The sequence below is a fragment of the Azolla caroliniana genome, unplaced genomic scaffold (assembly GCF_043228905.1).
Source record: "Azolla caroliniana isolate FFs.n. ecotype wild unplaced genomic scaffold, voAzoCaro1.0.p SCAF_3, whole genome shotgun sequence".
Lineage (NCBI taxonomy): Eukaryota > Viridiplantae > Streptophyta > Polypodiopsida > Salviniales > Salviniaceae > Azolla > Azolla caroliniana.
In genome coordinates this window covers 24,786,491-24,799,338 of record NW_028230438.1, presented here as the reverse complement: position 1 = coordinate 24,799,338, position 12,848 = coordinate 24,786,491, and the positions used below count along the sequence as shown (strand labels likewise).

At 38.4% G+C, this 12,848-nt stretch overlaps 2 protein-coding genes and 1 non-coding gene across 3 annotated transcripts; 1 reads left to right on the top strand and 2 right to left on the bottom strand.

Annotated features, from left to right (window-relative positions):
• The first annotated feature begins 761 nt into the window (after nt 1-761).
• Nucleotides 762-2,608, top strand: LOC147866797 (transmembrane emp24 domain-containing protein p24delta4-like). Its single transcript, XM_087317292.1, has 4 exons — nt 762-1,090; nt 1,691-1,900; nt 1,995-2,071; nt 2,263-2,608. Exons 1-4 carry the CDS (start codon nt 794-796, stop codon nt 2,405-2,407), a joined length of 729 nt encoding a protein of 242 aa, XP_087173418.1. The 5' UTR covers nt 762-793; the 3' UTR covers nt 2,408-2,608.
• A 622-nt stretch (nt 2,609-3,230) lies between these two features.
• Nucleotides 3,231-5,728, bottom strand: LOC147866796 (Radical SAM superfamily protein). The gene has a single exon (XM_087317284.1). It carries the CDS (start codon nt 5,676-5,678, stop codon nt 3,912-3,914), a length of 1,767 nt encoding a protein of 588 aa, XP_087173410.1. The 5' UTR covers nt 5,679-5,728; the 3' UTR covers nt 3,231-3,911.
• Nucleotides 5,729-9,046: 3,318 nt separating this feature from the next.
• Nucleotides 9,047-9,118, bottom strand: TRNAG-UCC (transfer RNA glycine (anticodon UCC)). The gene has a single exon. It is a non-coding gene; the product is annotated as a tRNA-Gly (tRNA).
• Nucleotides 9,119-12,848: the final 3,730 nt, after the last annotated feature.

Genomic DNA, 12,848 nt, shown 5'->3' with positions numbered 1-12,848 from the left:
TGACTTTTTTAGTATATCTTTCTTTCGTTCTGTTGCACTGGAATTGCATTCATGTTTGTTAATTGTTTAGGCAAATTGGATAGTGGGAAATTTCACTTAGGGGAATCAGATTGCTTACTAAATTTATTCATATGCGTAGAATTACTTCTGATGAAGGGCACTCATAAGCATTATCTTCTTTACTTTAGCATGCTTAATAATAAGGTTCCTATAAGGAAGGGAGCATTCTTCATTGCTCAATAACCAATGATCACAATATAATCTAGTTATGCTACATCGCAGTTAACAGAAAACACAACACCCCGATGTCATGATTAATTAGTTAATGTGTGCATGCCTTAATGATAATCCCCTTGGGTGTACAACCCCTTTCTACCCCCCCTATAGGACGGGACAGACATATCCTGACTGTGATCAAACTGTATTAGTTGTATATTAGTTGTAATAGTATTGAAGTTGAATATTAGTTGTGACTGTATTGTTGTTTTGTCCCAAACCGGTTAAGGACAAACCGGTTGTGGCTTTTGCCATTGAAACTCCTTCACTGAAAAAGTCACGTGACTTTTGGCATTGAGGGTCGTCCAGGGAAAAAAAACTCACGTGACTTTGTCTCTTTGTCTCTTTGCAATTCCCTCACGTGATATTTCTCCCCCTCCCTTTTTCTTTGAACCATATCAGAGTGTCACGTGAAAGAAAAAAACAATCAATAAATAAAAAAATAAAAAAATAAAAAAATTTAATTTCATGTCTCTGCGGAAGCTTCCAACGAAGAAAGACGACTGATTCAGAAGAAATGAGCTCCCATGGCGTGCTTCGCCATCATCATCATCATCATCATCTTCTTCTTCTTCTTCCTCCTCCTCTTCTGCTCCTGCTGTTCACAATAATAACTCCGAATCCTGCGCTTCTTTCGGATGCCCTCCGCTTCGATGTTCCCTCTGGCATCGCTACCAAATGCCTCTCTGAGTACATTCACCCCAAAGCTCTGGTGCTTGCACACTACAGAGTCCTCCTCTCGGACGAGGACCATGGCCATGGCCATGCTCATGCTTCTTCTTCTTCTTCTTCTGATCATACTGTCTCCCTCAAGGTTAATCCTTGATCCCAAAAACACTAAATCATTCGCGGCTTACAAATGCTTCTGGATACTTGGGAGATGCCTTTCGAGTTAATACTCTTTACAAATGCTTTTGCTTGGAGACCTTGAACACATAATGCTGGGTCACACTGCCTTAACAAACTCCGACTGCTAGAGACCAGAAACTTTCGGAAGCACAAGTTTACTAGTACACCATAAAAGTCTGCACATACATACATACCTACATTCTCTATTTGTGTGTATATATGTATGTATGTATGTATGTATGTATGTATGTATGTATGTACAGACGTTTATGGAGTATTGGTAAACTTGTATATGTATATATATATATATATATATATATATATATATATTTGTGTGTATGTATGTATGTATGTACAGACTTTTATGGAGTACTGGTAAACTTGTATATGTATACACACACATGCACGCACGCACGCACACATATAGATAGATAGATAGATATATGAATCCCCCGGATTACAATCCAGTGAGCTGAACAATTCTGAATGGTTGTGTATGCAGTGCCTTCACATTGTTTGTGTTTTGGAGTGTTAATAATGCCCTTGTTGTGAATGGTTGTAGTAGGTGTCATCTCCATCCGGAAGAGCTCTACATCACGCAGAGAGTGTGTTAGGAGGTGAGTTTGGTTTCACCACGGTGGAGGCCGGAACTTATGTGGCATGTTTTTGGTTGCCATCACCTTCAAGCACTCGGAGCTTGACTGTTGAGCTCGATTGGAAGATGGGGATTGCAGCTAAAGATTGGGACTCGGTTGCACGGAAAGATAAGATCGAGGTTATTACGCATGGAAGCTAGTGAAGTTTCACATTAAAATAGCTCGTGCCAATATAAATTGTTTGAGTCCTTTGATCCCAATTGTATTGTATAGGGTGTCGAGCTTGAGCTTATGAGAGTTCATGGAGCTATCGAGATGATACGAGACAACCTCATGTATTTGAGGGAAAAGTAATAATGCCTAAACAATTTTAATGGAAATAGTCAGAGAATTTATCTTTATAACCTTCTATGAAGAATTTATCTTTATAGCATGGGAGGCTAATAATCTAAGGCAAAGGCAGTTAATGTCATGTCAATCTGCATAACTTAATTCAATGAAGGTCTTATATCTTATTGTTTCAATCGTATGATGTGTTCAGGGAGATAGAGATGCGGAATGTGAATGAGAAGACAAACACTCTAATAGCTCGTTTTGGCATTGCTTCTTTGCTGGTGTGCTTATCGGCAGCTGTATGGCAAATATGGCACATACAAAGCTTTTTTAAGAAGAAAAAACTTATATGATCATCTTATAAATTTTGCAGTTCCTTTCAACAAGAGGAAGAAACACATAATTCATGTGAAGATTGTTGTTCACATTAAAGCAAAAGTAAACAACTTAGTATGCCCACCATTGTCATTCAACTAGTCATCTGAATTGTTTAGTTTTATCTAGCCATGTTTACATTTAAACAAAGAGTGAACAATCCAGGCTTTCTTTGGCTATAGTTTCAATAACATTTTCTTTTCTAGTGAATCTTCTCAAAAAAATGAATAAATTGTACTAATTCAAAGTAGTTTGTTAATATGTATTGCGTTAGTGCTAGACATGGCTGGATCATTTGTTGCATTATCATGATGATAAGGTATCCTTGAAGAAATTACAAGGTGTTTAACATTAATCCATTTATTGTTTTAAGAACTAAAGATGTGGCTTGTATGTCACATTGTTGTAATGCCACGATATCAAAGAAATTATAGCTGGTTTAATGACAATGCTTCATCATTTCTAGAGGACAAAAGACTTCACATTATCATTGGTGCATTATCATGATGATAAGGTATCCTTGAAGAAATTACAAGGTGTTTAACATTAATCCATTTATTGTTTTAAGAACTAAAGATGTGGCTTGTATGTCACATTGTTGTAATGCCACAATATCAAAGAAATCGTAGGTGGTTTAATGACAATCCTTCATCATTTCTAGAGGACAAAAGACTTTACAATACACTTCATTTACCAATTGGGAATGTTGTATCCTATGACGTGACAAGTTGTTAGAGGTTGACTTGGAATTGTAAGGTGTAGATAATTGTTCTTGAATCTTTTGATGAATGAAGCATCCAATACTAGTCATTTTATGTTACATTTGTATTGGTATTGTGACTAAAAGTCTGCCAAACTAGTTACCTAATACTAGGCGGTTTTTCACTTCATGTGTTATGGTTAGATCACAAATATGCATTTTAGTTTGGCCAACTTCATTCATCTGATTACACTATGGGTAGCTCAATGGAAAAAGGCTGATATTGATACAAAGCAGTAACTATATTCCGTGAGGTAGTCCCCCTAGTGTTTTCTTAGCTTGCAAAATATTATTCCTTCTTATATATTCGTGAGAAAGATGAAGAGTCATGTATACGGACAAAGCATCCAAAAAGAGATTCCTTCAAGAGTAAATATCAGGATCCAATGGCAGAGTGAGAGTATTTGCACATGAAATGCAATCCATTTGCTACCACATTATGCCCTGGTGATAAGATCTCATGTGAAGTCCAGTCACTTCGATGCAAGCTTACTCCATGAGGGCATTACTGATCACGACTCACAATCCCCACGGCCATCATGTGAAACATGCTTTATTAATATGTTTGAACTTCAAAACCTGTAACGCATCTACAGACCAATCCCACTATATTTGTTTTGCCACCACAGGGACCATAGCTTGACAGTCTCAGACATCAAAATGGTGAAGCACTTAAACATGCATTTGTTGTGCATGTTGATACTCACAGAAATTTTTATAAACTACAATTTGTTTTGTTGTTTCATACTTGGCAAAGCAGAAAACAAGGATGAAATAATCTCATTGGACAGAAGAAACCCCTCTGGATCCGAGAGACGTATGAAGAAGACCTCCTCACTGATATGAGCTGCTGACCTCTGAGCAACTAAACTAGAATATAATTCTAAAGAAATAGTTCCTCGGTTCTTATCAAGAGCTTCTGCATGAGCACTCTTCACAAATGTTAAAAATGCTTCACATAGGCATAAATACAAGTCCTTGCCAAATGATTGCAATATTTCCGTGAGATCTAAGCCTTGTGCGAGTCGGAGAGAGAGCATAATCGTATCACAGAATCTATCTTCTATTGTAGTTTCATGACCATCTCCACCAAACCTAATGGAGTATTTAATGTCTTGAGCATCAAGAGATTTCATGGCATCATGATCTTCTGTACTTTCAATATGATTCCCATCAAGATCTTGCATGTCATTACTATTCCCACTTAATGTAGCGGATTGGCCAAGACCTACAACCTTTGTGATTCTTTCAACATCTTGCATAATTCCAATACATTTTCCAGTAGATTTAGCGCCATGGGTATGGCATTTAGTTACCATGGCTTCTAACTCCTTGACATACTCGGCATACACTTTCCATTTTCTGGGTCTCGAGAATCTATGGCCCTGGACATAGCTAGTTGAACCCAAGCCAAATGCATAATAAGGTAAATTCTTCCAATAAACCATATTGTGCTGGCATTGATAACCTTGTTTAGCATAGTTACTTATCTCATAATGTTCATATCCTGCTTCTCTAAGAAGAGAAGATGCAGATTTGTAGAACGAAGCTGAGCTTCCCTCATCAGGTAATGGAAACTTTCCTGGTTTATACCAGTTTCCAAATTTGGTACCTTCTTCAACCTGGAGATCATATACAGACAAATGTGCAGGCGAAGCTTTAATGGCTTCCTTTAGAGAGTCTTCCCACAGATTTATTGTCTGATACGGTAACGAAGAGATGAGATCAAGGCTCCAATTCTTCATTCCACATCCATGGATGAGATCAATGGCTTCATATACATCATCAAGACCATGCGACCTGCCACATTCTTTCAAGAAGTTTTCATGGAAAGCTTGAACGCCTAGTGAAATCCTGTTAACTCCACAGTCAAGAAATGCCGGGAGCGTATCTCTGTCAAAAGTTCCAGGATCCATCTCCATGGAAATTTCAACGGTATCTTCGAAGCCGCAGAAACTATGGAAAGCTTGAATGATTCGTGAGATATGCTTTGCAGGAAGCAACGAGGGTGTTCCTCCACCAAAGAAGAGAGTTTTGAGAGGAGGAACCTGATAAGAAGAAGGATTCCATAACTTGAAAGATGATGCCATCTCCGTGCATATCAAGTCCACGTAACTTTCCATAATCGAATCAATGTGAAGATCAGAGGTCGAACCTTTGTTTGTTCTTTCGCCAACTGCAACGATGGCGAAATCACAGTAGAAGCAACGTTTCTTGCAGAAAGGAAGATGAACATAAGCAGATGTAGGGAACGGAATGATGTTTTCTTTCTTTTCGTTGGAGGAGGATGAACAAAAAGAAGAGGCAACAACAGCGGATGCAGCGAGATGGATCTGTTTCGGTGTGGATTTCTGCCTTCTGTGGGGAAGGCGGCACCATACAGCTGCGAAACGGGGAAGGAGAAGGAGACCTGATCGGGTGCACATCCTTCTGAGGGGGAGAGACGAGAAGGAGGAGGAAGAAGAAGGAGCTGCCATGGCCATGGCCATAGGTCGAGATTTGGTTCTTCTTGCTGTCAGAAAGCTTCGAACCCTAGACGTTATCCTCCCACTGCCACTGTCAGTCTGTCAGGACATGAAGGATTTCTCTCTCTCTCTCTCTCTCTCTCTCTCTCTCTCTCTCTCATTGTAATTAGCTTACCTCTTAATTGTACTTTATTCTAATTAACTCTCTCTTTAATTGTAATTAGCTTACCTCTTAATTGTAACTTAATTCTAATTAACTCTCTCTCTCTCTCTCTCATTGTAATTAGCTTACCTCTTAATTGTACTTAATTCTAATTAACCCTCTCTCTAATTGTAATTAGCTTACTGCTTAATTGTACTAGGTTTTTAAACCGCTAATCCTAGGCCTCGGGTTCAAGACATAACTTTCTCACCTCTCTCTCTCCCTAATTAACTTAATGGTAATTAGCTTGCCTTAGTGCTAAGCTATTAAACTACTAATCCTAGCTCTTGGGTTCAAGACCTAACTTTCTCTCACCCCTCTCTCGTATGGTTTTTTTCCCATAAAAAATATCCTCCATTGGTATTAAAATTAAACTGGCCCAGAGGCAATATACAAATAGTCCACTATTACAATGAATATTGTATAGCCGTGTTGAACGAATGACCGTAGCCAATCTTTATAGGTAAAGATAAATAATCTTTCTAGGCAATCTTGTTCATGTTCGGCATATCCAAGAAAAATGTGTTCCATAAAAATATGTGTTGTACCATGTATTACTTAGCATTCCTTCAGTTTTTTATGCAATTTGATAGCATCATATGTATCCCTCTCTCATGTGTTTTGCCTTGCCTTGCCTACATGCAATGTTTGCTTCAGACGTTCGCTCAATTGTCGAGAACCCCTCAAGAACTTGATGGTTTGGTTTGGTTGATCCTCTTTCGGGTTCTCATTAGTTGTTGCCCTTTCGTAATGTTGCCAACCTTTTATACTCAGGGTTATCAAGTGGTAGGAATGTCAGCTTTCTAAATCCTCGTGCAGGTGAACCTATATTAATGTGACACATGTGCCATGGATCATGGCAGGTCTATAGTCGGATCCCATTCCTGCCATCAAGTAATCATGAACTCTCGAACTTGGGACATGAAGGTGTGTTGTTTGTCATGCAACTTTTTATTGTGTTTATCTTTTTGTGATCCATGAAGAGCTTCTAAGTTGGTCCCCATTCCATGTAATTCATCTAGCTTTCGTATTATGCACATAACCATTTGAGATATTATACCAAATTAATCAACGCCTACGGAGACACTATTCATATTATAGAACTCATGTGAATTACATAATATAGCTATTTCATAATAACTGGTTTGATATGTAAAATATAATAGAAGAACATAACGCAAGCTCACATGTCAATTTTCATGTAACAAGAAACCATCCGACTCATCATAACACCTATTACAATAGCATTGATCGTACCATGAAATATCGTAGATACACGGTTAATCACTTCAATCACAATCATAACAATTGCAACGTATAATGCTAATCACAATATTATCAAATGTCTTACATAATCAATTCAAAGAGTAACAATTCAATTAACCACAATATAAAGCACTTGAATGTTTAACCAAGGGCATTTAAAAATCCACAAAGAGATAGATCACACTCTATGATCATGAATGCATCTTGGCATGACCATGCATGTGGGCAATGGATGGTCATGCTTGATTCACACAATAGCCATTGAAAGGAAAATGTGAACTTTATAGACTCCTCAACATGGGTCAATATCAGTTTCCAATTTATAACAAATCCCTAATAGATACTCGACTAAATCGTCATGTGATGCACTTAATGTTCTGATTGCACTATGACAATGGGTTGAAGACACAAAAAGCTACTTGCATCTTCGATAGTTCGTGAACATAAACATTCTTGATGAATCATTCATTGCTCATTGATGTGTATGCACACTAGCATAAATGTTTATGAATGAGGGGAAGGCCACTATCTAGACATAACTCATATAAGCCCTTTGAGAGAAATGGACACACATAAAAGAACAAAAACTTTTTCTTTTCCTGATTTTAAATTTTAGGGTTTAGAAAAGAAAAGAAAGGTAGATGGTGGTGTTCCAAGGTGCACCTACATCATTTAGACTTGTATCTTGGGTGCTCTCACAAGGCATTTACGCCTCAAATCCTTTTGTATTCTTTCAACTTGTTCTATGGTTTCTCGTTGCGTCCAATTGCAAAAGGTTGCATATTCCTTATATCTGTCCACTATGCTAAAATGTTTGAAAGGATCTAACTTTAGATGCTTATGCTCATAACAACATATGTCACTCAAGATGAGCACTATTCCTTCTATTTGTCCATTGTGCTAAAACATCTATGCCTCAAAGGATCTACCTTTAGATGCTTATACACATAACAAGATATGTCACTGAATGTGAGCACCATTCCTTCTATCTTTCCATTGTGATAAAACGTCTATGCCTCAAAGGATCTAACTTTAGATGCTTATGCTCATAACAACATATGTCAGTCAACATGACCAATACTGCTACACTATGTAAATGCTTTTGCTCAAAGGCAAGTGTAAAGAGTCTCAAATGCATGATAATATATGCTCGCTTGCCCTATATAGGCAACAAGTGTGTCAAATTATTTGGGGTAGACCCTTGGAGAGAAAATTTATGTACGTTTTTGATACACAATAAAGAAAGAAAGAAAGAAATATTAATGTCTTCTAAGGCCAAAATTGGCCCATGAGACAAATGGTTTACAAAAAAAATGGGATATTTACCCATTCATCGAAAGTAAAAATAAAAATAAGATAAAAATAGAGTTTAAGCTAAATAGTTCTAAGAAAATAACAAGACTGTTCTATATAAAAAACATGTTCTACAATGAAAATGATGTTAAACTAGGCCTAATTTCATTTCCATCCAAGTGTCTCGAAGAGAAGCGGGAGGTCAAAGGGTTGTGATGTGGATGTGGCCCATGGTCCCAATGTAAGAGATACCCCAACCATAGCTTCTAGTCGACGTAGCTCACGTTCCCTTATCTTCTTAATCTTTTCTACTCCACGTCGACTTGTTTTAAAGCCCAACATCCGAGGGCGTTTAGTTGTTCTTTGCATTTCGGCTTCCTCAAGGAGAGGCCGAGTGGCGTAAGTGTATCCACATTCATCATCTCCCCTTGTTCTTGAAAAATTACACTACTTACATGTTGATGAGTAAAAGATGTGTAATATGAAAACCAAAAGAAAACGCATGCTAAATGCTTGCCGGCGCTATATAGGCAAAAGAGTATGTTAAAACATTTGGGGTAGGAAATTTATGTACATTTTTTAAACATAGGAAAAAAGGTTTAATTAGATAAAACTAAACGTAAAATAGAATTGCGTCTGCCGGGAGTCGAACCCGGGTCTATTGCTTGGAAGGCAATTATCCTAACCGTTGGACTACAAACGCTTCGTGATGAGGTATAGAATATAGTTATTAAACATCTAAATAATTTCTCAGATCGATTATGATAAATTGCTTAAAACTCAGCACATGTATTCGAATAAGCTGCAGAGTATTTTAAGGACGCTGTCGACAATTCATGACTTTGCAAGATTGATTTACCTCAATCAATCCATATAATTAATTAAGCGTTTACTTGATCTCAATCAAACCATATGATTAGTTAAGCATTTACTTGATCTCAATCAAACCATATAATTAGTTAAGCATTTACTTGATCTCAATCAAACCATATAATTAGTTAAGCATTTACTTGATCTCAATCAAACCATATAATTAATTAAGCATTTACTTGATCTCAATCAAACCATACAATTAATTAAGCGTTTAGAATGCAGTACAACGAGAACAAGCTAAAAATTTAATCACACGAGAAGGCTCTGATTTCATCTCCATTAACATACAACATGACCCCTTAAGACTCTGATTTCATCCCCATTAACACACAAAATGGCCCCTTAAGACTCTGATTTCATCCCCATTAACATACAAAATGGCCCCTTAAGACTCTGATTTCATCCCCATTAACATACAAAATGGCCCCTTAAGACTCTGATTTCATCCCCATTAACATACAAAATGCTCCCTTGTTACATAAACCATGGAAGGACGGAGGATGTAAATGGATGGGAGCATTTCTACTTGCGTAGAACTAATCCAAATAGCTCGAAAAAGAAGGGTCATTTGAGGCCACAATCAGAAAACTCCGGTGTAATTTTTCATCCAATTACTCAGGGTGTGGTAGCAAATTTACATCGCCAATTCCTCTAGCAAAAAGCAAACTCCAATTACTCAGGGTGTGGTAGCAAATTTACATCGCCAATTCCTCTAGCAAAAGCAAACTCCAATTACTCAGGGTGTGATAGCAAATTTACATGACCAATTCCTCCCGTAATAGCACACTCGATTGCCTCTCGAAATCGAAATACTGCACATGATTGCTTGCGCGTGGAAATAGTTACCAGAGCTTAAGTGGAATTACAGGAAATCCAAGCAAAGCTTGAGCTTGAGAGCAAAAACCAAAAGAGATGACGACCATTGATTGCAGTTTGCCTCCTGGCTCTCAAAAATGGCACCACATAAATTGCTCAAATCTGCCGCCGCCATGGTATTTGGAGAGAAGATGGATGTCGCTAAACCATACACAATTGATTCAGGTGAATCCAAGGCCATATCCAATAACGATTGATGATTCAGAAGCGGTGGCGGTAGACATAGCCACATGCATAAATGAATCCAGAAAGGGCTATAGCCGTATCTGCAAAAGAATGATTCAGACGCCATTGCCAAGAAGACGTCTGATTCACTGCCAAGAAGACATCTGATTTGAGCAGCCAATAACCAAGAAGAGAACATTTCAGTCACGTCTGGTTCAGTAGTATATAGCCAAGAAGACCGATTCAGCAATTCATTGCTTGCCAAGAAAACTTCTTTAATTAAGAATCCATAGCGAAGGAAACAGACAATTCAGAAGAGAAGACCCGTGATTTAGAAGCTATGGTCAGGAACATATCTGAGATGCAACAGCCATCATCAGAAATTTCAAAGCCATAGCCGAAAAGAAAAGAAAAGAAAAATATGCCTCAGATCATGAGGCCCATAGCCAAACAAAAAAAAAAAGAACGGAAAGGGGAAAAGAAGCATAAGAGAGATTCTGTCATTGCGGAAAAAGCCAAGAAAAGAACGGAATTTAAGGGGAATGACTCAGAATGCAGAAGGAAGGCAAAAGCCAAGAATTTGGCTTGCAGAGAGAAAGAGTGTGTTATCAATTGTTTTTATATCAACGAATTTTCTTTATTTATTTCCTGCTTTTCACCACAATCCATGCCGAATGTTTGAACATTTGTCTTTGATCCAACGGAAGCTTTTACGGAATGATGACTTGAACCTGTCTTCCACAGTGTAAGACTTGTAAGACGCGACCCTTTTTCGTCTTTGAATCTCTGCCTCGTCGAGGATCCATGAGCCACTCTTGGATTTCGTCATTCTTGGGGCGTTTCCATTGCCACTATAATTCGCACGACCTTGTTCTTGATGATTAAAATTGTTACTGGTCTGAATATTACCGTTCGAATTCATAGCAAACCGGTGTGGTGATGATGATGATGATGATTGCTGTCTAAACTGTGATTGGGAATAGGATCCCATTGATTTTGAGTGAGTGAATTCCTTCATGTTCATATCAAAATCGGCCCGACTCCCCATTGATCTCCACAAAACAGAAAGATGGTTTCTTCTTCGTAAGAAGGAAAAAAGAAAAAACCAACTGTGAAGAGATTGAGATGGAGGAACTTGGGACAAGTAAAACTGTATAGAAATGGATTTGATATGTAGAAGATACGAGAAAAACACTCTGTTTGAAGAGATCGATGTTTCAGAAGAAGAATAAACAAGATACGAGAAACCTCTGCAGTGATCCAACGAACCTCCTATTCGTTGCTTAAGGTTGAGAGAAGAAGGCAGGTTCGGGAGACAACTAGCAGATTGGAAGCGGATTAGGGTTTCGACGAGAAGAAGAAAAATAGGATTCCGTGAAGAAGAAGAAGAAGAAGAAGAAGATTAGGGTTTAATGGACAGGTGGAAGAAGCTGAAGGTCTAATATGAATGAACAAGAGGAAGAAGAGAGGATTAGGGTTCCGTGAAGAAGAAGAAGAAGAAGATTAGGGTTCCATGAGTGAGGGTTGTGAGAAAATATATACATACATACATATATGTATGTATGTGTGTGTGTGTGTGTGTGTCAGATGTTCTTTTTTGGATTGAGAAGGGGTTCCATGGTCCCAACAATCTATGCATCCTTCTATTTGCTTTGACATTATGAACATTGATGGATCGATCGATCTCACATTATGAACATGATGGATCGATCCACACAAATAACATGGTCGATCGATCTACACGATAACATATTCGATAGATCGATCCATCCACCTCTCGCTCTAAACACATGTATGTATGTATGTATGTATGTATGTATGTATATTGTCTGCATTTCCAAGTGTAATGCCGCAAACAAGGCCGTAACCCCGAAGAGGGGGGAGGAGGGTTTCTGAGGCAAGAGAAATGGCAGGATTACGTGCACACTCTCGGACATCGTCCTTATTGTATATAACATCCAGGGCCTATCCTTTTTTTTGGGTTTGTTATGCTTCCATTGGGGGGAGACGGACAAGGCTAGGAGTGAGGGTGTGTGTCGACTTCGTGTGGTTGGTTTCACCTCTATGGAACCGAGCAGCTCAAACAGAGTGTTTCAAAAAGTCTCTCTTGCGGCCATGACGACGTCTTAGAATGTGCACAATGCCCCCCCCCCCCCCCCCCCCCCCCAAGTTGGTTATATCTGCAATTGAATGCTCACACTCGATATGGGCGGATCAAATTCACAATGTTTTAGACTCCCCCTCTTGTCCAATTCCATCTATGTAATTGGATAAGGTGTGAGATTGAACATTTCAATGATTTTTACTTTATGGCCCCGTGTGAACACCGACGGAGATGACAGAGTCCCCATCTGTATCCATCTAATGTACTTGAGCAAACCCTTGGAGTTTTGCCAACCAAACACAATATTTTTATGAGAGCAATACGTCGTTTTCCCAATTGATACTTTTTAAGTATTGAAAATCTCGTATCCAACACACTAATTCTCATGCATTGAAAAAGTTGGGTGAACACATGC